Source organism: Dipodomys ordii, unplaced genomic scaffold (assembly GCF_000151885.1).
Source record: "Dipodomys ordii isolate 6190 unplaced genomic scaffold, Dord_2.0 Scaffold9, whole genome shotgun sequence".
Taxonomy (NCBI): Eukaryota; Metazoa; Chordata; class Mammalia; order Rodentia; family Heteromyidae; genus Dipodomys; species Dipodomys ordii.
The window spans coordinates 5,874,179-5,898,586 of record NW_012267225.1 but is presented as its reverse complement, the minus strand read 5'-3'; the positions used below and the strand labels follow the sequence as shown (position 1 = coordinate 5,898,586).

At 38.9% G+C, this 24,408-nt stretch overlaps 1 protein-coding gene across 2 annotated transcripts in view; it reads left to right on the top strand.

The window, feature by feature from the left end:
- Positions 1 to 24,408, top strand: part of Wdr37 (WD repeat domain 37) — an 81,736-nt gene that overhangs the window by 12,751 nt on the left and 44,577 nt on the right. For both annotated transcript variants that reach the window (XR_001174751.1, XM_013009391.1), the window contains exons 2-11: positions 198 to 374; positions 3,776 to 3,872; positions 5,164 to 5,259; positions 5,596 to 5,660; positions 9,384 to 9,519; positions 10,251 to 10,322; positions 12,734 to 12,778; positions 15,274 to 15,350; positions 21,005 to 21,245; positions 22,373 to 22,514. Coding sequence is in view for 1 of the 2 variants with exons in the window: in XM_013009391.1 (XP_012864845.1) it covers positions 237 to 374; positions 3,776 to 3,872; positions 5,164 to 5,259; positions 5,596 to 5,660; positions 9,384 to 9,519; positions 10,251 to 10,322; positions 12,734 to 12,778; positions 15,274 to 15,350; positions 21,005 to 21,245; positions 22,373 to 22,514 (1,109 nt within the window). In the remaining variant the exon portion in view is untranslated. The remainder of the gene's footprint in view (positions 1 to 197; positions 375 to 3,775; positions 3,873 to 5,163; positions 5,260 to 5,595; positions 5,661 to 9,383; positions 9,520 to 10,250; positions 10,323 to 12,733; positions 12,779 to 15,273; positions 15,351 to 21,004; positions 21,246 to 22,372; positions 22,515 to 24,408) is intronic.

The window sequence follows — 24,408 nt, the reverse complement described above, 5'->3', positions numbered from 1 at the left end:
TTTTGATCAAAATCCCTTTGCTATTTGATTTTTTTTAAAGAGGTTGATGAAGTTTGATTTAAAAACTACCGCTAATAAAGGCAGTGTTTAAATCATATAGTAAATGCTAGCTAATTATAGGAAGCTTGTAAAGAAAAGAAACACCTGTCGTTGTTTTACAGTATGGGAAGTAAAGTACTTATTTTCCTGCTGTTTAGCTTGTTGCAGGAGAGGCCAGGACACTACTTGGAGAAGTAATGCCCACAGAAAGCGGAAGTTGTTCAACTGCTCGCCAAGCAAAGCAGAAACGCAAATCTCACAGTCTTTCTATACGGAGAACCAACAGCTCAGAACAAGAAAGAACTGGACTCCCAAGAGACATGTTAGAAGGACAAGTGAGTTCATATTGATCAGCACCTCACATTCAGGATGGAGATTGTATTTGTAATGTTATCAAAGTAGCCAAGCCAGGTGGTGGTGGCTCACTCACGTGATCCCAGCTAATCAGGAGGCTGAGATCTGAAGATTACAGTTTGAAGTCAGCCTGGGCAGGAAAGTGTGGTAGACATTTGTCTTTAGTTAGTCAGCAAAAAGCTGAAAGTAGAGATGTGACTCAAGTGGTAAGCTAGAGCAGTAGTCCCTGAATTCAAACCCCAGTATTGACTCAAAAAAGAAAAAAGTAAAATAGCCAAATACTATTAAATTTGCAAATAGGAGAAAATTTTGGGTTATCAACCTTTTATCTTTTTTTTTTTTAGTCCAACACCAGGACTTGAACTTGGTACCTGAACTAGTACTGTATACCAAGAGCTACGCTTCCAGCCCCCAACCTTTTATCTTAATACATGCATTAAAATTATAATCAATTTGATAATATACACAGTCTTAATTAGATTTCTGGGTTAGCATTCATAATACTGGAAAAGACGTGTGTCAGTATGGATTTGTTTTGTTTGTACAAGTTAATTGGTAGCATGGTTTTTGTGTTTTCTACCTAATAGACTCAAGCAAACATTGTACAGTTTTAATTAATTTTTTTCTGTTCTCTGAGTTTCACAACCCAATGTTTTAGTAACTACTTAGCTTTTTGTTTCTGCTTTAGTAGGAATATTGTATCTTTTCTGTTAAAACTTTAAAGATGTTGAAATGTTAGAATTTTTGAAGAATATTAATGTGAAGCCTAAACAAAACTGTTATATTAAGATAGTCTATATATATGCTTACATAAGCATATGTATTATATACATATAATATGTATATAATATGCACACATTCCTTCTAGGCAATTCTTTTATCACATGAGCAGTGCTTCTATCCCCATTTTGCTCAGGTGCAGAATTTGGATATAGAGATACTCAATTGTGCCCCATTCTATTTTCTATTAAAAACTGATTACATTTTCCTTTAACATTAGAAATAAAATTGCTCTCTTAAAGTGCTGTGGACTGTGGGCTTTAACAATGGAGATTTCCTTTCTCACAGTTCTGATGGCTGAAATGGAAATTAAGGTATGGAAAGTGTTGGGTTTCTTCTGAGGCCTCCCCCTTGGCTTTTGTCCTTTGTCTTTCCTCTGTACGTTTAGTCTCTTGAAAGGATACTAATCATAGTAGATTAAGGTTTCCCAATATCACTGCCTTTTACTTTAATACCTCAGTAAAACTACGCAAAGTAACATTCTGAGGGGTTGGAGTTGCACATATGGATTTTGGGAGACACAGATTTTAGTCTCTTGAGTAATGCAATGGAACTTTTCTGGTGTGTTGGCTTATAATGGAGCTGTGAGATACACGTCACCACAAGGTAACGTGACTGTTGAGTACTTGAGAGGTGGCCTTGTAGCTTAGAACCTGGATTTAAATTAAAAAAAAAAAAAGAATTATTTGGGTCTGGGAAGGTGGTTCAGTGGTAGAGTGATTGTCTTGCATGCATGAGGCTCTGGGTTCGATTCCTCAGCACCACATAAGCAGCAAAAGCCAGAAGTGGTGCTGTGGATCAAGTGGTAGAGCACTTGCCTTGAGCTGAAGAGCTGAGGGACAGCGCCCAGGCCCAGAGTTCAGGTCCCACAACTGACCAAAAAAAAAAGAAGAATTATTTTACATTGAAATTTAAAGTCATATGTAACTGCCAGATATTGTATTGGACAATGCAGTGAACAGCCAGAGATGGTTTCTAGGTTTTTGATTTACTTACACTTGGCACCTCTTTTGCTGGGGTTGCCTTCCATATGAGGTTAGCTTGTTCTTCTCCTGGCCTGTGTGCACTTGTCCTGCATTGTGATGTCACACATGATGACACACAGTCACCCCTAGAATGAAATTGAGAATTTTCTAGGCTGAACAGCCTAGCCTTGGGCATTACTGTAATGGTCCTTTGTGTCTCCTATATTTCTTTGATGGCACTTTTTCAGTGAGTATGGTTATTTGGAGTGGGACCAGCCAGCATGTTCTGTGAGCAGCCAGTGTGAGGTGCTTTGCCTTTCTCAGCAGCAGGAGGAAAGAGCAGTGAGTGTTCAGTGCACGTATTGGCATGGTAGGTATGAGTGGAATGATGTGAGAATGGAGAACTTGCTAGTAGATTTGAAATACAGGAATCACTTTCAGTTGCTGGGAAATCATACCAAAAAAGGTGAAGATTAGCTTGTGTGACATGATGTCAGGTTTAATATTTTCATGTTAGATTCATTAATATGAAGTAGTTTAGAAAGTAGTGGTTAGTGCAGGGCAATGACCCATGATCACAGAAGACTGCTGAGTCTAACTATATACCAGAAAGGCATGGAAGAATGCAATTCCAGTGTGAAAGAGAACGATTGCTAGCCTAGACCAGTATACTCAGTGAGGCTAATCCTTCATAATAGAGGGAGGAAATAAAAGGTAAAGAAATTGATGACTCCTACCTAGTCTACCACTACAATAGATGCTTCTTACACTTAAAAGTCCATCTTTTTTGTAGCTTTAGTCTGTATTCAGTGTTTTTATTATAAGATATCTAGGGGTGTTGCTTTTCTATTCTTGCCTAGTTGGTGTTCTGTAAGCCTTCTTTCTTTCTTTTTTTTTTTTTTTTTAACAAATTTTACTTATTTATTTTTTATTGTGAAAATACTGTACAGAGGGGTTACATTTACATGGGCAAGATAATGAGTACATTTCTTATCAAGCATTGTAGCCTCTTCCTTTCTGTAAGCCTTCTTTATATGGAAGATTCTCTTCATGAAGTTGAGGAAGTTTTCTACTATTATTTTATTGAGTAGATTCTCAGTACCTTTAGTTTGTATTTCTTCTCTTTCTATACTCATGATTAGTTTTTTTTTTTTTTTTTTTCTTGGTGCTGATCTGGGGCTTGAACTCAGGGCCTGGGCCATTCCCGAGTAGTTGGCTTTTCTGCAGCTGTTGTTGGCAGGACCTCTGATTGGAGTTTATATAGTAGTCTTCCATTTCCTACTTCTGTCAGGGGAGCCTACAGCTGTTTCTTACTGCTTTTTTCCTGCTGGGATAATTTCTCTGTGGTTTTCTGCTTCCCATCATCTCCTATCAAGCTCCTTCATGGTTTCTAGTTCCCTTCCTCTCTTCCTTTCTTCTGAATCTAGTCTTTCCTGACACAAGATTGTTCTCATTCATGGAGTAAAAATGGTGATGTTTCCTGTGTTGCTCCTCTTAAAAGCATCTTATATGTGGCAAATATAAAGTACTATGGTATGAGAGATTAAGGTAAAAGGTAATTCACTTTGAAAAAAGTTTATTGGTATCTGGTAATGAAATTTCTTACTCATTTTAAACAAAATCTTATTTTTTTACAGGATTCTAAACTGCCCTCCTCAGTTCGCAGTACACTTCTGGAATTGTTTGGTCAAATAGAGAGAGAATTTGAAAATCTTTATATTGAAAATTTGGAATGTGAGTATCTACTCTTAAAATGATTTTTACCTCTCTATGGAAATCTTAGTAAAAACTACAGTTATGCATTTATGACTCTATTAAATTGCTGCTCTCCTGTGACAAACTCAGTGGCTTAGAATAACCCAAATTCGAATCATATAGTTCTTCTGTAGGCCTGGCATAATTCTCACTAGACGCAGTCGGGGTATTGGCAGAGCTGGGGGGGTTATAGGGTCAGCATCTCCTGCTTGTTTATCCTTTGATGGCATCCAGTTGCTTGTGATGGTTTCTCTGGTTACCTCTTTACCAATCCTTCTGTTTTCTCCTCCACTTAAAAGAATACAGATTGACGGACACCTCTCCTGCTCCCCCTCCCAAAGTTCAGGGCATGCTCTCCACTTAAGGAACTCCTAGTATATTGTGAGGTAATTCTGGGCCCAAGAATCTTTGAGAGGGCTATTCTGCCTATGGTACCTACATATCATATTTTATTTTTCCTTCACTAAGTATACTATAACCAGGGAAAACTTTGATTCTTGTTTTTCTTTATAATCTACCATCAAAGTTCCTAAGGGTAAGCATTGTCTGACTTATTAAAAACAAAAATTTTTTGAGTTAGTTTGGCTGTAATTTTTTGTTTTGTATTTTGGAAGTCATGCCTGCATATGCTTAAAAACTATTGAAACAGTATGAAAAGAAAGGTACCTACCATCATCCTTTAACTCCATTACGCTCTTCAAAGGAAGACATTTCCTGCATTTTTTGCTTTTGGCTCTTGTGATTATTTCTGTAGGTAATTGGCGACCAGATTTAGATTTGCCCACCTTTGGCTAAGTGCATTAATGCTTTTCAGTAAGATGCTAGAAAACGATCATGTCTTTTATCCCCTCTACTGCTCCAATTCTTGTCTTTTTTTATTTTTATTTAATGCTTATAGAGTTTTTATTATGCTATTTTTTCCCCTTCACTTGCATTATCCTTCAGGGGATTCTAAATAGTACACTGGATTTGAGACTGTTTTTAAGTGTACAAAATCAACACAGGGGAAACTTGCAGAACTATACTGAGGTGGTGTCCTCTCACTTTACATTGTCACAGGGTAGCCAGTGCATGCAAGCTTTTGTTTTCGGAATGGGGTCTGGAATGATTGCTTGAGTTTTTGGAAACTATAAATTGTGGTCTTGCTTTTCAGAATATTTCTTATGTTTTCCTCTTGATGGTATTTTTATGTGTAAGTCTTTTGCAAGTGGTGAGAATGTCTAAATACAAAATCATTTTACATTTTTGAAAATTCTTTTTAAATTCTCAGTGCGTAGAGAAATTGATACTCTTAATGAACGCTTAGCTGCTGAAGGACAAGCAATTGATGGAGCAGAACTGAGTAAGGGCCAGCTCAAAACAAAAGGTACGTGAATACTTGTGAGGGTGCTTCCTGCACGTTATTTACTGAGGTATGGAGAATGCTGGTGAGGGTGCTTCCTGCAGATTATTTATTGAGGACGTTTGAAATTTAATGAGGGACATTAACTTCCTTGGCTTTTGGCAATCAGCAAAGCACATAATTCAGATGTGGGTCTAGGTGAAACGGGAGCCAGGGAGCTTGAGTCCTTGTCTTCATCTTAGGATGGCAAACAATCCCTTCTGGGTTTTGTTCTTGCTTTATGTAAGACAAAGGTGCACTTTGTGATGCTGTGGTTCTGTAGTTGGATGGTATTTGATTATTGATTCTTTGTTTTTACAGCCAGTCACAGCACCAGTCAGCTTTCTCAGAAACTGAAGACTACTTACAAGGCTTCTACTAGCAAGGTATGCAGGGCGCTGGCTCTGGAACCAGTCATGTGGTGTTTAACGTGTGCAGATGTATACTTTAAATTGCATGTTTTCCAATTAGATACATGCAGTAGAAAAAGAAAAAATGTCTGGTTTCTAGGGAAGTTTAACTTTTAAAAAAGAATATTTTATGTTAAGTAACTATAATATATGTATACTGAAGATTCTACCTTGACCTAATATTAACTATGATCAATAGTATGTATTAGTATATTGTCTTTAGAGAAATAATATGTGAGAAAAAAATATATTTGCCATTGCTAATCAGCTTTGATTATTTCTGAATTTGGAGAAGGTTAATAGATATGAATAAGGAATGTAAATTATGTAGAAATTACATTTTAGTTGTCTTAACTGATTTTTCTATGGGTGAGGAATATATGTATTTAAGGTGGGGAATTTTGATTTTGAAGTATCTTTTGTGGACCATCTTAAAGTAACAAGGATGTAATAATTTGAGAAAGCATTACATGATAAACAATATTTTGAGGTTATGTTGTATGCACCTGTACTTTAGAATATTTCAAGTAAGTAAAATATAAATTATAATCTTCAAAATTGTCCTTTGACTAAAACGATTGGAAAGTTAATATTTTCAGTTCTCTACTATGAGTGCATTAATAGTTTTCTTTAGCTTTTTCTTTTTCTGGTTTGTTCTCTTGAAGTTGCAGTTATTTAGCATGACAGTTATAGTTAATAGGGCAAATTGTCTTTCTGCCATTTCTCCTTATTTGAAGGTTATTGACCATTGTCATTTAGAAGAAAATATTGCCTTCATTTTGTTTGCTCTGATAACATGTGGAATGCAAGGTGATAATGTATTTTTTTATCCTGTAGTATCCAGTTCACATAGTTTTGAAAGTTTTAATAACAGCATTTTTTACAAAGTGAGATGTGAAGTTACATGCTTCCTTATTTATTTTCTTGCTATATTCAAATTATATTGCTTATTCTGGTGCATTGTACATGTACTATGTGTGGTCTTAGAATTTCAAAACTTTCTTCTGACTTTTTCTGAAGTAGAAAAAGGAATAATTCTATAAAATGTCCTTTACAATAGGCAATAAAAAATGAGATTTGGACAAAGTTGAGGATATGTACATTAGTATTTTGACTTAAAGTTACATATTAGGACTATTTAGGGTCCTAGCCAATTTAGGATTCAAAATTTATTTATAAGAAACATATATGCCAGGTGGTGGTTGCTCATGCTTCTAATCCTAGCTTCTGAGATCTGAGGATTGCAGTTTGAAGCCAGCCCCAGCAGGAAAAGTCTGAGACTCTAACCTTACTAAACTACCCCAAAATGCCAGAAGCAGAACTGTGGCTCAAGTGTTAGGGCACTAGTCTTGAGCAAAAGGAAGCTCAGAGACAGCACCCAGGCCTTGAGTTCAACCTCCAAGACTGACACACAAAAAAAGAGACATATTACTAATCATCTTTGTATCATTTTGCACATCATGTTTAATCATCCTAAAAATAATAATGAAAACCAAGACATCTGAAAATTGAAGAAGTAACAGAATATATACGAGTATATAATAACAGAATATATACAAATTTATACTTAGCAGCATGGCTTCTGAGTGTTAAGCTTAACTTGCATGTAATAGGTACAATACTACAGTCTAGATTTATTAGTTCCTCTCTACAGTCTAGATTTATTAGTTCCTCTCCTGATTCAGCCATGAAAGGCACTGGCATGTTTGTTGAGAGTGTGGGAACACAAAAGGGTGTTCAGTAACCCTTCCTGTGTTCAGTGATGACACCATGTGAGGGAGCAAGACCAGCTAACATGTAAACTGCCTTTAAGAAATGGGTGAAGAGGGGCTGGGAAGGTGGCTCAGTGGTAGAGTGCTTGCCTTGCATGCACGAGACCCTGGGTTCAATTCTTCAGCACCACATAAGTAGAAAAAGCCAGAAGTGGCGCTGTGGCTCAAGTGGTCAAGTGCTAGTCTTGAGCTGAGGAACAGCGCCCAGGCCCAGAGTTCAGGCCCATGACTGACCCAAAGAAAAGAAATGTGTGATGTTTGTATGTATTTTATTAAACTGTCTTTTATCATGGTAAAAGCCCTTCATGATTTTTTGGAAGTGCTACAGATCATATCTTAAGTGACGTGAGTTAGACACTTAGTTCTTCATTCTGCTGCTTTTTTTCCTGAACATTTCTTATAATTGTGACTAAGTCAGTATGCATTAGGAACAAAAACCTAGTTACAGATACACATAAAGTATAGTGGGCATTTCTGAATTAGCACACTGGAGATAATGTATATCAGTATTCATAATTATAACAACAGTAGTAGTCCTGCCATTCTTACTTTATGAAAGGGGTAGGTGAGAAATGTGGTTTCTAGTAATAATGATATTTACTATTAGCAATGGAGAGAGACTTGGAAAATGAAACTATAGCTTACTATGGAAAGAGTTTTATCTGGTCTATAACTTCGTTCCCTCCTACAGTGTAATACCATTTGTCATCTGAATGGCATTTTCTGTAAGCATGTTTGTCATATTGTGGAGGGACAATATTTCTGGGTCGAATAAGTTGGATAAATGAGAAAGTAAAGAAGATAGAAATGATGAGTTTGAAGTTGAAAAGTCCTTTTATGTTTTCTATTGAGGCATATGTAACATAGTACTGTAAAAATGTTCTCTTGTCAAGCTTTTGTACTCATCTTTCACTGTATTGGGAGATAATTTGAATGCACGATTTAATTTGTGTAACCGTGAATTGTGCATGTTTATGTTTATGTAATTCACCTACATTTTTTTAGGGCTTTGCTGAATCAGTGTTTCAGGCATGTTGTATTATACCACCAATGTTTGTTTTCACTTGAATTTTATGGTTTCATTATTCCTAATTATCTATTTTGTGTTTAGTTTCTTCCTCACTCACTTTATATATATATTTTTTCTTATAAGAAAATGAGTATTGTTTACTGTATATGTCATTCTATGAGACAGTACCTCACTATGTATCTTGCTGTCTGTATTGTTCTCATGTCTGTTTCCCGTTAGACTGTGAGCTTCCAAAGGCAAGGAGCCTGTGTGTCGCTCAGCTCTTCTCCACCGTCTCCTCCATCTAGCACAGTGCGTGACTCTGAGCAAGTGCTCAATAAACAATCTTGAACAAACCCTCTTATCTGTTACAAGTGTGTTCTTTTGAATCTTCTCCCAGCACGAGCTGTTTTCTTCCAGATGATACGTATTTCGTGTAAACATGAAAATGAGAAGAAAAGGAAAGGAAAGTTTCTCAGCACACACAGTAGTTAGAGTTAATGTTTTTAAGTATTACTTCCTTCTTTATCTCTGACGACTAGCTACATTTTTTTTTTTTTTGAAAGGAATTGAACATTTTGATAAGTTGGATTTGGGGAAGAATGACCTGAAATGCCTGCCTACATCCTCCTTTGTAGTAAAGACATTATTTCCTTGGCTCTTGTCAAACCGAACTGGGGACATCCTTCTGAAGCCCCTGGAAAGACTTTCTTTTCCAGTACTGAGCTAAAAGAACTTAGCAATGTTGTGCCAAGTGTTTCCATTCTGTTCATGCTCGTGTTATATTCTTTTAATGTTTTCAGTGATTATGTATTTAAATAATAGGCATTTTTCAAGACAGTCTTTTGCTGTTTTACCCTTCTTAGAAAAATTCACTTAGGTAAATACTTGAAAAGGTATATCTTTCTTTGATTTTAGATTGTGTCCAGCTTTAAGACCACCACATCCAGGGCCGTCTGCCAGCTTGTGAAGGAGTACATTGGCCACAGGGATGGCATCTGGGATGTCAGTGTTGCCAGGACACAGCCAGTGGTGCTGGGGACTGCATCAGCTGGTGAGTCAGGCTGGATCCAGCTGGCTATTGAGACGGGGAGTTGCTGGGATGACAACTGATTGAAGTGATTGGAGTGGACAGTAGCAGCGTGGTTCCTGTAGCATGTGTGACATGGAGTCATTAGAACTAACATACTTGCCTTGGTGTGGGAGTACCTGCCTGTCCCCAGGCCCATGGTCCTGCTATATGAAATTCAGTATCAGAAGGTGTTCTGGAAAGCTTCGAAACTTCAATAGAATGATGGAGCTGTGATAAAATGACCTCTGAAGTTTTTTTTTTTTTTGGGTCTGGTCGTGGGGCCTGAACTCTGGGCCTGGGCGCTGTCCCTCAGCTCTTCAGCTCAAGGCTAGTGCTCTACCACTTGAACCACAGCGCCACTTCCAGCTTTTTTTTTTCCTTTTTGCTTATGTGGTGCTGAGGAATCCAATCCAGGGCCTCAGGCATGCAAGGCAAGCGCTCTACCACTGAGCCACCGTCCCAGACCCCCTCTGAATGAAGTTTTAAGCATGATCATCATGTCAGTGTAAGAGTAAACTCTTAAGACATTGAACCCCTTTTGTTACAACATTGCTATTCTTGGAAACATTTCTTAGATCAGTTGAATTTTATAGAATAGTAAAATCAAAGTTGCAAGGAATAATGGTAGTATCGCTTCTTATTTTTGAGGTATCTTTTTTTGAAGAGACTGTCAGATCAGTGATGGCTAAGTTATGACTTCTTTGGTCTTACAGATCACACGGCTTTGCTGTGGAGCATAGAGACTGGGAAATCCCTTGTTAAATATACAGGCCACGTTGGTTCAGGTGAGAATTTATCTAAATGAACACTAGTCATAATTGTTTACTTTGATTTTTTTTTAAATGATAAAGTCAACTAAATTGATAGAAAGTTTTATACTTGATAAAAGATTTTACCATTTTGGTTATCTGGGAACAGAGAGATATATTCAAGACCAGGATAAATGATGTTCCTTTAGCTTAACTAAACATTATATAAATTATTTGTCTACATCTTATTGGATATTGTGTAGGAAGCTTCATAACTGCGGTGTGTCCATTATTCATACAAAACATACAGAGGATTCACTTGTAATGATAAATTGGATTTATTCAAGCAAATAAAGGATACTCAATCTGATTTTGCTTTTGTATCTGTAGTCAATAACATTTATGGGAGCTTTTCTCTACTTTTTCAACCAAACCCATGTTGTGTACCAGTATCTTGATGAAATTTTACTTTTCACTTTCCTCCCAAACATCCTGTGAGCTTCCTTCTCTCTAGAATGTCCTCCTTTTCAGCCTCTGTCAAAGGCTGCCTACCACTTTTGATCAGCCTTCTCTGCCAGCCACCGTTGTCCCTTTAGCTTTGCTGGACTCTTAGTCATGATCACCTTTGGTTTCTACAGTTACATACTTGGGTGAATCTTTGTTCTTGTTGCACCTTCCTGCTCCATCTCAGTAGTCTTGTCCAAGACCAGAGGTCTGAGTGAGCTACAGACCAGACGTCCACCTCAGGTTTTCTTGGCACCTTCTTTCCTCAGCTATTCTATTGGACTTGTGTGTTCTGTGTCTGTTTTGCCATTAGCTCTTCCTTGTTGGTTTATAAACAAGCTTGTACTTTCTCATATTAAACATCCTCTCTCTCTCTCCATACTGCTTCCTCGTCTGTCTTAATTCTCACAGACTGCCTGTGGTGCTGTTACATTGCTTGCAATTCTAACAGTGCTTGGAATACAAATAAATAGTTGCTCAAAAATAAAACAAGGTTGATATTTTTTGTTTTCATTTGTTTACCTTTTTGATCTAACTTCCTCATGAGGAAAAATTAAAATTTAGTTTTAAAATTTATGTTTAACAATATATATCACTTGCATTCCCTACTTGAAGGTTTGGACAGTTTTTTTTTTTCTTTTTGGTAAGTTTGTGGCAAATTGTTACAGCAAATTTTTTTTTTAATTTTTTATTTTTTTGGGTCCATTCGTGGGGACTGAACTCTGGGCCTGGGTGCTGTCCCTCAGCTTTTCAGCTCAAGGCTAGCTCTCTACCACTTGAGCCACAGCGCCACTTCTGGCTTTTTTCATTTTGCTTATGTGGTGCTGAGGAATCGAACCCAGGGCCTCAGGCATGCAAGGCAAGGGCTCTATCACTGAGCCACCTTCCCAATCCGTTTGGACAGTTTTTACCAGCTTTTCAAATAGTTACCTGTATTTTAATGTTACTAGTAAAAGAGCCTCATCCAGGCCTTTTCATTTAGCTACTTAAAGAAATTAATTATAATGATATACCTAATAAAATCTTATTAAAAGAGACAAGTTATTGAAGTTCAGTAGAATTTCTACTGTGTATTCTTTATGAGCTTTGGAAGTGAGAATTGGGCCTCCCCAGAGTCACTTGAATTCGGCTCTACATGGGTAAGTGGGCTCCGGAGCTACTTTAATATGTGACAGCCCCCTTGACTTGCCATCTAGCCTCAGTATGCTTGTTTTTAGAATCATGCTGTTACCTTTTGATCTCCCACTGAGATGGGTCATCAGCATTCATAGGAGGCTGATAGGGAGGAGGAAGGGAAGGAAGGACAGAAGGAAGGAGCAAAGGAGTACTGGACTCTTCTTTGGCTTCTCTAGTAAGAAAATGAGAGCTTCCTCAGCAGACCACCAAGCATCCCATTTTGTTTCCTGGATCTGGATAAGGAAAATGATAGGGAGAGAGGAGATACCACAACTGGTTCCAGCCAATTTGATTCATTTTCTGAGGTCGAGGAATTCATTCTTAAGGATCTTTATTTGTCCCCCAGTAAAGTAAACTGGGGTGTATGAGCTGGGAAGGAGAGCAGGATGGGGCTTACAGCTAGTTGGATAGACAGTAGGTTGTCTGTACACTGCAGTTTGCTTTTATTCATCATTATGATACTGTTCTTTTTCCTCTTGTTAAATTTTAGCTCTAAATGACTTTTCTATCTGTAAGTAGGGTAGATTATTAATATTCCTTTTTTTCTCTGTGTCTTTTAATTTAGCAGTTTGGACTTACACTTTTTGTTGTACCTTGATTCTAGCTTACATAGTTATTCATAGTTCAAAGGAATGGGAGGATTTAGTATTGGCCTATCATAGGTTCTTTAATTTTTAACTTATAGTGCATGCGGTAGCTAAATAAGTATTGATAACATGCCCATGTTATGTTTAAAACCTATTTTTTGTGATATTTTTGTTTTGCAGTAAATTCTATAAAATTTCATCCCTCAGAGCAGTTGGCTCTCACTGGTATGTTGATTCCTTTTCTTTACTGAACAAAATTGTTGGTTAATATTAAACAAAAAAACCACAACATTAGAGTTATCCATAGCTATATTTTGAAATTTAGATATTTGTTTTATAATTTGAGTTAAATGAGAAATGAATAAATATATTGAGTTACAATTTATTGTGAAGTTAAAATCAATTCATATTCTTTATGAAGTCTTTATAAAACATTTTGTTATTGCATATGATTCACAGTACATTGTACCACTGTAGTTGGTGGAAGTCCTGTACTTATTGCTGTTTCCTAATCTTGTCTGCATCTGAAATAAATGAGAAAAACACTAATACAGAAATAGTCTCATTTTTATGTGAGAGCTAGAGTTTGTCATATTTATAGCATGGTTTAAAAAACATTCCTGTGTTTTTGGAGCATAGTCTTTTATTGTACTGATGATTTGTCCCATAAAATAGCCAGAGCACCTTTGAGCCATGTGGTATTTTGGAGACAGTGGTGATAATCTTGAAGGGTACATGTTGGGTTTTGGTAAACCAGAGGCCAGCAGAATTTCTGTAGAGGATCAGCTAGTAAGCATATGGTCTTTGTCTCACAGTGACTCAATCCCCTTGTAGCATGAAAGTAGCAGAGACAAAGCACAGATGAAGGGACATGGCTGTTTATTTGCAGAAGTGGAACATGACCTGGATTTGACTTATAGAACAGATTTTGCTGACCTTATGAAAAGCACAAAAGTTTTGATAGTCAGGTACTTCCTACAGGTAAAGTTGAACTGAAGCACAAGTAATTTGAATATGTGAGATGTAGTAGTCACTCAGTCTGGTCAGAGAATTTTTATGTGTGAGAGGAATATGGAGGGAAGGTTAGTCTGACAACTATTTGACAATAGGCCTAGACTAGCATAACGAATTTATATAGTAATACATGTTTGAGGAGGAAAATAGGTCAGGAATTTAAATCTTACTACACTGGTAGTGTGTTGTATGATTGGGTAAAAAGGAGGCAAGGAGACCACTGGCAGATATGTCTAGAGGCAAACAGAAAGAAGTATGGGTGAAACTAAGAGACATTTAAAAATGGAACTGAGGGAATGGGAATGTGGCTTAGTGGTAGAGTGCTTGCCTAGCATGCATGAAGGCCTGGGCTCGATTCCTCAGTACCACATAAACAGAACAAGGTGGGAGTGGTGATGTGGTAGAGTGCTAGCCTGAGCAAAAGAAGCTCAGTGCCCAGGCCCTGAGTTCAAGCCCCAGGACAGGCAAAAAAAAAAAAAAAAAAGGACTTATGGGAACTTTGAACTAAAGTAATGGAGATAGTAAGGAGTTAGAATGCAATTGTTGATTGAAAAGAGATGTTGACTTATCAAGAAATTGGCAAGTCAGGATAATAATTTTTTTTTTTTTTTACTATAAGAAATAATACTCTTATCAGCACATAGTAACTTCTTTGCAGCACTGGAGAGGAAATGGAAGCCAGACTGCTTGGTGAGGGTTGAGACATAACCAGCCTGATGTTTCTGAGGACCTCATCTGTGCTCTGCAGTGCTGCACTTTTTAACTTCTTGAATTTTAGAGCATTTCCTTATAAACTCTGGGTCATGAAAACAAAGCAATAGGGAAGTGGCATAAGTAAGTGCTACTAACAGGAGCCTGGTAATTAAGCCCTGTCAATGTTGAGTGGATGAAAATGATGATTACTTGCTTTTTTAAAACATCTTAACTATAACATCTGTTATAATCATGAGTTAAGAGTATAATAGAATTTTCATTTGGTAGATGTAAAACAAAATCTACTGTTTTAGATCTTAAAACTCCACAACTTTTCTATCCTAAAATGGAAAGGAGAAATACTATGTCTTTTTTTTTTTGGGGTCCGGTCGTGGGGCCTGAACTCTGGGTGCTGTCCCTCAGCTCTTCAGCTCAAGGCTAGTGCTTGAGCCATAGCACCACTTCTGGCATTTTTCTTTTTGCTTATGTGGTGCTGAGGAATCGAACTCAGGGCCTCAGGCATGCAAGGCAAGTGCTCTATCACTGAGCCACCTTCCCAGCCCAAGGAGAAATACTTTGTAAGTAATTAGAATCCTAATTTCACATACTTTCTCTATTATTAATAGCCTTTTTTTTTTTCCCCTGGGTCCGATCGTGCGGCTTGAATTCTGGGCCTGAGCACTGTCCCTCAGCTCTTCAACTCAAGGCTAGTGCTCTACCACTTTACCACAGAGCCACTTCCGGGTTTTTTTTTTTTTCTTTTTGCTTATGTGGTGCTAAGGAATCGAACCCAGGGCTTCATGCATGCAAGGCAAGCGCTCTACCACTGAGCCACCTTCCCAACCCCATTAATAGCCGTTTGTAGCCCAGGAATAGCTAGTTTAATAAAGTACATTCATTTTATGAACTGATCACTAAATTACAAAGACTTGACTAGTATTTCTTATCAGAGCAAAGAGCAGATTTTGTGTGGTGTGTATACTAGGTAATTTTCCCTCAATTTCTCTCTTCAGCCTCTGGAGATCAGACTGCTCATATTTGGAGATACGTGGTACAGCTGCCGACACCTCAGCCTGTTACGGACACTAGTGTAAGCTTGTTTACTTACCCTGAAAGCTCAGCATGAACCTGCCAGTGTAGGACTCTGGGTGTTCGAGAGTTTTAGAACACGTTTATAGTGTCTCTGGTGGTTCGAATGTTTGTATTCCCCATTCATACGTTGCAGCCCCAGGTCCTAATATGACTGTGTTTAGAGATGAAATGTCCAAAAGAAGAGTTGAGATTAAATGAGATCATAAACAAGGAGCTCTGGTCTAAGGGGGAGGGAGGAATTGCCCTTGCTCTGTTATAGTATGTCCTTCCACCCTGTGGCAGACAGGGACAAGCCATGTGCAAAACAGGAAGAGGGCCTTCGGCCAGGTATCAGGATGGCAGGAGCTTCCAGAATTATGAGAAAATTAATTTTTTTATTTAAGCCCCAGTCTCTAGTAAGTGGTCCTGACTGATAAGATTCAATACCAGAAGTGGGATGCAGACACCATAAATACCTAGAAAATGTATAAGTGGCTCTAGACCTAGTTAATGGGTGAAGGCTTAGAGGCATATTCAGAAACATGCTAGAAAAATTCTGGATTGTTATGCAGGGATTGTTGTCACAAATTAAGCTGTTAAAAGTGATTCTGTTGAGGACTAAGGAGAAAAGAGCTAGAGAGAAGCTTTTCTTTCCTTAGTCTTTATGGCCATGAGGAAGATGTTGGCCAATCTGGTTAGGTCTTGGAAGGAAATGAGGAACAGGCTGCTGTTAGAAACTGGAGGAAAGCTAATTCTTGTTACTAAGTGCCAAAGAACATGACTCAGCTGTGTTCTAGTGTTTCATGAAAGGTAGAATTCCAATTTCTGAATGAAGTAAAGTTTCTGAGGGAAGTGTTAAAAGGTATGGCTTGGGTTCTTCTGACACTTAAACTGTGAGAGAGAGAGAAATTGAAGGACTATTAAGTAAGAAAAGAGCTAAGAATTTGATTGGGAACATTTTCAAGCCTGTTCATGGTGTAAGAAATGAGAAAGTGTGTTCTGAAAGGGAGCAGTAAGGGTGTGGCTAAGGATCCATTTTCAAGGGGGATTAGTGTAGGTGTCAGATTTAACCTTCAGAAGGTATCAATGAGGATGAGATTACACTAGCAGAGAAGCTGCCAGCAGGGAGGAAGGAGACAAAAGGAGATGAAATGAAGGAAGGTCATCAGTACTGGCCTTTTAAGAAAGGACTGTCTGGTTGTGAACATGTATTATCCTTTTAGATAGTGATTTTCTAGGGGTAAATCTGTCTGTCTGTGTCTGCCTATCTGATCTATCTATCCATCTATCTGTATCTGTCAGTTGTCTATCATATCTATTGTATTCTGTCTATATTATTTTGTGCCTATACTGGGGTTTGAAGTTGGGTGGGCCCTCAGCTCTGTCCCTGCTTGAGGCTCGTTCTCTGCCACTTTGAGCCACAGTTTCACTTCTGGCTTCTTTTTGTTTGCTTTTTCCTTTTTGTCTTTTTCCTTTTTGTACTGGGGATCAAACCCAGGATGTTGCATTTGCTAGGCAAGCACTTCCACGGAGCTACATCCCAGCCCTACTTCTGACTTCATTTGTGGTTAAATAGAGATAGACTTTTCCTACCTGGGCTGGCTTTGAACTGTGATCCTCAGATCTCAGCCTCCTGAGTAGCTAGGATAGGATTACAGGCATGAGCTTTGGCACTTGGCTTAATTTCCATATTTTCTCCTTTGTAAACATTTGAAACACTGTTCTATTTAGAGATAGGCTAAACAATCTCAGCAACAAATGGAACTTTCTATAGCTGAGAGGTCATAATGGTTCATTTTTATGGAGTATATAATGTATAGTGTGTATGGGGTGTATTGTGGTTTCTTTATAGCTTCATGAAAATATTAAGTAGAAAATTCTATAAACAACTCATACTATTTGATATAGTATAGACAAATTTAGATTGTTATCTAGGTCATTTTGTCACAGTAGTTATGTGACGTTGAGACATTAACCATTAGGTTTAATTTTTCCCATTGGAAAGTAAAATGAAGAGAATTAACTGAGAAGCTTCTCTTGGCCATTGCTGCCTTAGGACACTGGGTGGTTCCTGGACTCACTGCTCAGTCAGTGCTTCATCAGTAATAAACTGGTCATTCTTGTATGCACAATTAAAGTTAGAAAATTAACCTATCTTTAGTATTCCTTACTAACATGATAAAAATGTGTATAAACAATCCTTTCCTTTTCTGTCTCCTACCCATTGCCAAAGGAAGGTTATAAAGAGCTAATACTTTAGTGCCAGTCCTGAGGCTTGATCTCAGAGTTTACGTGCTTTATCTAAGCTAGCTTTCTGCCACTTGAGCCACATCTCCACTTTTGGCTTTTCTGGAGTTAGTTAATTGGTGAGAAGGATCTCACTCACAGACTTTCCTGCCAGGTCTACTCAAACCTTGATCCTCAGATCTCAGTCTCCTGAATAGCTGAGATTACAAGGCATGAGCACCAGCCCAGGCCCACTTCAAACCTCGATCCTCAGATCTCAGCCTTCTGAGTAGCTGGGATCACAGGCATGAGCCACCAGCACCCAGCTTAATTTTTAATATGGGACTTTCTAAATTCATACTGTAAAATATCTTTCAGCATATTGTGTCATAGTATAGTTCCTATTGAAGACAGGTTAAGTGTTTCCACTCTTTAAAACAATTCTAGGGCTGGGAAGGTGGCTCAGTGGTAGATCGCTTGCCTTGCATGCCTGAGGCCCTGGGTTCAATTCCTCAGCACCACATAAGCAAAAAGAAAAAAGCTGGAAGTGGTGCTGTGACTCAAGTGGTAGAGCGCTAGCCTTGAGCTGAAGAGCTGAGGGACAGCGCCCAGGCCCAGAGTTGAGGCCCCACGACCGGACCAAAAAAAAATAAAAAATAAAAAAAAATAAAACAATTCTGCTATTAATTCTGTTTTTGGTATTACTTAGGTTTGATCTCAGGGCCTTGAGCTTGCCGGGCAGGTAGTCACCACAGAGCAACCTAACATTGTATCACCTGGGTGCTGACCACCAGGAGCTCAGAGCTCCCTTTTGAGCCCATGGTGTACCTATCCCACAATACATGGTTCCTCCACAGTGGATGAGGTGGCCAATACTAAACTGTGGCCCAAACTCATAGGAGCTTATTACCAACACCTGCAGATGTATCTTGTTTGAGAAAGTTGTTCCATTATACATTTGTTTCTTTAAAACAGGCAGTGGCGGGCTGGGAAGGTGGCTCAGTGGTAGAGAGCTTGCCTTGCATGCATGAGGCCCTGGATTCAATTCCTCAGCACCACATAAGCAAAAAAGAAAAAAAGCTGGAAGTGGCGCTGTGGCTCAAGTAGTAGAGCGCTAGCCTTGAGCTGAAGAGCTGAGGGACAGTGCCCAGGCCCAGAGTTCAGGCCCACGACCGGACCAAAAAATAAAATAAAACAGCCAGTGGGTTCCCTGTTCTAGGTCAAGTGTTTAGCAGGTAACAGAGCTGTTAGAAAGTTTAGCATTCTCTTAGATGCACTTATCTTTGATCTCTCTGATTCCTTTCCCATGAAATCTTAGTGATTATTATTTTTAAGCAATTTCTTTTTTGTATCTATTTAAATGATCATCTATTTTTTTTTTTCTTTTGATGGGTTTCCATCATCAAAGTTCTCTTCACATTGTTCATTCAGAGATACTTGGAAACTACCACTTGGGCTTTGTAAGTGCAGTTACTAACTACATACAACTTTCTCCTTGTTCCTCTCTCTATTCCCTCTTCTTGAGCCCTGATGGCTTGCTTTTGTCTGGTGTTTCACCTACTCTTGTGTGTGGCTCTCCTAACTTTGATGTTCACCTGTTCTTTCACACTGGGACCAAGTGGTTTCCATTCAGCACCTATGACTATGTGTCTCTAAATTTTCTGACTTTCCCTTTTACTCCAGACTGTAATAGTCATCTGTGTTTCTATTTGGATGTGTCATAGGCCTCTACTGAATCTGAAAATTAGTTTCCAAACTCAGTTCCTTTCATTGTGTTACCCTTTTCAGGAAATGTCACTGTTACTCAACCTAGGGGTTTGGATTTTGTACCTTTAAGATGTTTGTGAACTCTTGTATTTTTCTCATACTATATATGTGTAGCCCTCCTGTCAGCAAACTCTGAATCTTTACTTGGAGGATATTTTAATCAGCCTTCTCAATTTTCTTATTACCAATCTAGTCCAGGCTGCCATCTCTTACCTGCACTTCTATAATCTGTCAGGCTCTCTCTGGTGTTTCCTGGGGCTACCATGACTAAATACCACTGGTTAGATGGCTTCAACATTTCATAAGTGTTGTCACACTCTGGAGGCTAGCAGTGAGCTGTCGTAGTGGTTGTTTATAAAGTCTCTCCTTATCCTGAAGATAGTTATCTGAGAAGATAACTCTTGGTCTTTTGTGTGTCTCTCTTGTAATCTCATAATACACCAGGCATTTTGGATTAGGGCCCAGTCTAATGGCCTGAATTTCACTTAATTACCTCCTTAGAGGTTCTGTTTCCAAATACAGAAGCATTCTGAGGTCTTATGAGTTCAAGCTTCAGCAGAAGAATTCAGCCATGACAGTCTCCTGATTTTTCTCTATATTCTATTACATAGGAAATAAAATTGAGAATCCTTCCCATGATCTACCAGGCTTTACATGATTCTACCTGAGCCTGCCCGGAACTTCACCCTTCTTTCCTCTGCCTGCAGTGAATGTTCCTTTCAATATTTGAATGTCTTTCTCCCTTGCTTTTTTAATGATCTGACCCAAAGTTACCTTGTTAAAGCCATTTTTTACTAAGATTTTTGTTAAACAGAAGCCCTCAACTGTCTCCTCCTTGCCTTGATTTTTTCCATAGTGCTTGCTCTCTCTCTTTCTCTCTATCTATGCTTTTATGTTCCACATTAGTGCATGTGCAGCACATACCCTTTCTGATGCACATTGTGTTTACCTGTCACAGTAGTGTATTCATGTCTGTGCCATACATTCTTATACTCTTGTGATGTGTGTGTAGTGTGTCATCTTTGCTAGGATAGTTATTCTGGGAGGGCAGGGACTTTCCAGGCTTGTGTACAACCTGTAATAAGCACAGTCTTCTTATGACCCATGTCCCTTTCTCCTGTGTAACCACCAGTCTGTCTTTAAGCAACTTACCAGTATCCGCTAAATGAATACATACTGCCTGTTACATTTTTATTTTATCTTTTGGATTTGACAGTAAACTTCATTGATATCATAGGAAAATAAATTGAACTTTCATTATTACAGAATTTGGTTATTTTAACATAATTATTTTATAATTCTTGATCTATATTCTAAACAGGCTCTTGAGAATTGAAATGCCATTTTTATTGTAATGTTGTTTTTGTATTTGTTTAGTGTTATATTTCTACTAACAAATGGTAGAAACTTAAAATACTGAAAATCATTGTATTTGCCATGATTTATAGTTCATTGGGTGTCATAATTGCTTTTTTTCTTACTTTTTTTGGTCTTTGGTTATAGCTAAGTCATATATATAGGTAACAAATTTATTAAGCATTTGTTATTTGCTAGATTCTATGCTTATATTTAATGATGACCAGATCCTAGATTAATAAGTAAGAATGTTCTCATGGTGTAACTTATCAGTAAAACTCCTAGGAATTCCAAGAAGTCTTTCTTTTCTGATTTTACTCTTAGCAACAAATATCTGGCGAAGATGAAGTAGAGTGTTCTGATAAAGATGAGGCTGATATTGACGGAGACGTGTCCAGTGACTGCCCAACTATCCGGGTTCCGCTGACATCTCTCAAAAGCCACCAAGGTGTGGTCATTGCTGCAGATTGGCTGGTTGGAGGGAAGCAGACAGTAACAGCCTCATGGGACAGAACAGCGAACCTGTATGATGTTGAGACATCTGAACTTGTTCATTCTCTGACAGGTACCTTACCATAATTGAACTTCCTAACTGAGCACTTGCAGGTCATGTGCATATTATATCTGATCCTACAGACTACTTCTTGGCCAGAATTGTTTGAACCCTCTTGGGTCTTTGAAATTTTTGGAACTCCTTTAGAGTTCATAAAATATTGGTAACTAAGATTGCCTTTCAGAGACTAATTGTAGCATGCAGTGTTTAGCATCTAGATATTTGCAATGTGATTGTTTTTTTTTAAATTGATTTTCTATTTCTCTGTGATAAATTTAGCTGCTTAACACAAGAAGAATGTACTGTCTCAAGGTTTCCTGGTCAGGCTTTTTGAGTTCATGGGAGCCTCTCTGCTCACAGTCTTTCAGGCTGAAGTGAAGGTGTTGCCCAGGTGGGACCTACCACAGTAGGGCTTAGGATCCTCTTGTAAGCGTACTGGTCATTGAAAGAATCTGTTTCCTTTTTGCTGTGTGACTGAGGCCTTCATTTTCTTGCTAGCTGTTCGCCAAGGTCTATACTAAGCATCTAGAGGCTGTCCCGGGATCCCTGATGGCTTGTCTAAAGGCCTTTACAAGGCTCTTTGCTGTCTTCCAAGCTATTAGAAGCAAGCCTCTGCTAGCTGAAACTTTCAGATTTGGGATTGTGGGCCTTTGAATGGGCCTACTCACCTGGTTAGCTCAAGGCATTCACCCAGATTTAACCTGTCTTTTGATCAGTTCTAAGTCAGCTGATTTAAAGTCCATAATTGTATCCATGAAATACTTTTTGTGAGAGAAAATGTATAATGCTTTATGTATTTTACTGAAGACCCAGTGTTATGTACACCATTAGAAACTATCCTAGAAGAATTAAGATGTAAATTGTTATGCTTAACCAGGAAAAGTGAGTGATTTGACTCTGATAGAATCGGGAAGTGGGTTATACTACATCTGGTTCTTGTTTTTTTAATTGGATAACTGAAGGGACTTCTAGACTGTGAGGGAAAACCAGTTTCAGGAGGACTCTATATCTTGTGAAGCGAGTTCTTGAGGCTCGCCTTCCCTTGGATATCAGCAGTGGAGCCCATGAGTAGTTTTGATTCTTTCACTCTGTATGTCTGCGGGTGGATGATCTTGCATTTCTGTTATATTTGGTTGTAGGGCATGACCAGGAGTTAACGCACTGTTGCACACACCCTACTCAGCGGCTTGTGGTGACCTCTTCCCGTGACACGACTTTTCGTCTCTGGGATTTCAGGGACCCTTCCATCCACTCCGTGAATGTTTTCCAAGGACACACGGAGTGAGTTGCCGTCGTTCAAAGATCTTAACTATGCATAAAGAAATTTTGCAGGTTGCCATTAAAATGTAATTCTACCCTTATTTTCAGTATTTGTAGCTTTGCTCTCTTTCAAGATAACTACCTTTTCTAAACCTTTTGATCCAGAGAACTAACAGATTAAGGAAAACTGCAGATAGTAATTTTTACGTAATTTATGGGTGTGGAACGGGCATGGGAGAGGGGATGAAGAACTGGAGGCATCCAGGGCAGGTGGTGCACATGAAGGAAGGGTGATCCCGTCTCCATCCAGTGTGTCCACATGGAGCTCTCGGTGGCCACTTAGGACTTAGCGTAATACATCTTGCTTAGTTTAGATTTTGTTATTACGTGTTATTTTCAGGGCATAATCTGGGAGATGGTATATATATATATATATATATATATATATATATATATATATATATACACACACACCCACACACTTAGGTGCACACAGACAGGCAAAGCTGCTCAGTCTGGGGTGTGTCCCCCTGCTTGTATTTCTAGCAGGCAGCTTGAGCATAAGGACTTCCTACATACCGGTTCTTCTAGTCTGATCCTGGTCAGTAAATGAGGAGACTGTCAGTTGTGCATGACACATGCCAAGGAATATTTCTTGATGCTTGCTCCTCTTCTACATCTCTCTCTCCACTCCTCTGTGCTTCCTATCTGATTTAGCAGCAGGTCTCCTGTCCATGCACACCCACACACATCCTGTCCACTGCTTTCCTTTGCTCCACTGACCCTTCTTATCCCATGTGATACACTGATGTCCAAGAGGATCCCTGCCTCTTGTACTCAGGGAGTATTTAAAAAAAAAATTTTTTTTTTTTTTTTTTTTTTGAGTCCGGTCGTGGGGCCTGAATTCTGGGCCTGGGCACTGTCCCTCAGCTCTTCAGCTCAAGGCTAGTGCTCTACCACTTGAGCCATAGTGCCACTTCTGGCTTTTTCTGCGTATGTGGTGCTGAGGAATAAAATCCAGGGCTTCATGCATACAAGGCAAGCACTCTACCACTGACCCACCTTTCCAGCCCTTCTGATTTTTAAAAAAAATTGTTATTATAAAGGTGATGTATAGAGGGTGGTTACATACAGTTGCATAAATTAGAGGAAGAGTACATTTTTTTTTGGACAATGTCACCCCTTCCCTCACTCCTAAGGGAGTATTTCTAAATGCCCATGTATTTGCTCATTTCAGTACTGCAAACTGAAAAATTACGTTTTATATATTTTAGTTTTAATGTTCAAAATACTAGTAAGATATCTGGAGGAAAAACAGGACATGTACTTTGAAAGAAGCCTGAGGTTGGAAAACAAGTTAGTGTCCTGAGTCTAAGGGTCTACAGTAATGTTAGTGATCAGTAATTATGAATGTGTAGAGAGATCTTCATGTGTGACTAGGTCTTTTCTAAGGGATCCGATGGCTTTATCTTGATGTTAGATAGGCTTTTATTAGCTTGGTTTACAGTGGCCACAGTAACAGAACACATTTGCATTCTCAGTGGCTGAACACAGTGGAGTGACAGCACTGTTACTCCATCACAGAACAGCCTGGGCTCTGCCCAAACCCTGAGAACTCTGCTAAGTGGCTCCATCTTCGAATAGACTCCAGTCCTGCCTACTTAACACATTGGTGGGGAGGAGGCCAGGGTGGTGCTGGGGACGAGGGAGAAGAACCACATTATCCTGGATATATCCTCCCTGACCTCTGCTACATACAGAGGGGAGGGACCGACATTTAAGGGCCCTGTCGGGCCATGCTGTGTGCACACTGGAGTGGGGTGGGGGCCGCTCCAGCTGCTGGGCTGTCATTCACTGCAGCTTTCCTTCAGGGCACCCCAAGGCGTGGGGGCGCATGCCTCAGCACTCCAAGGCA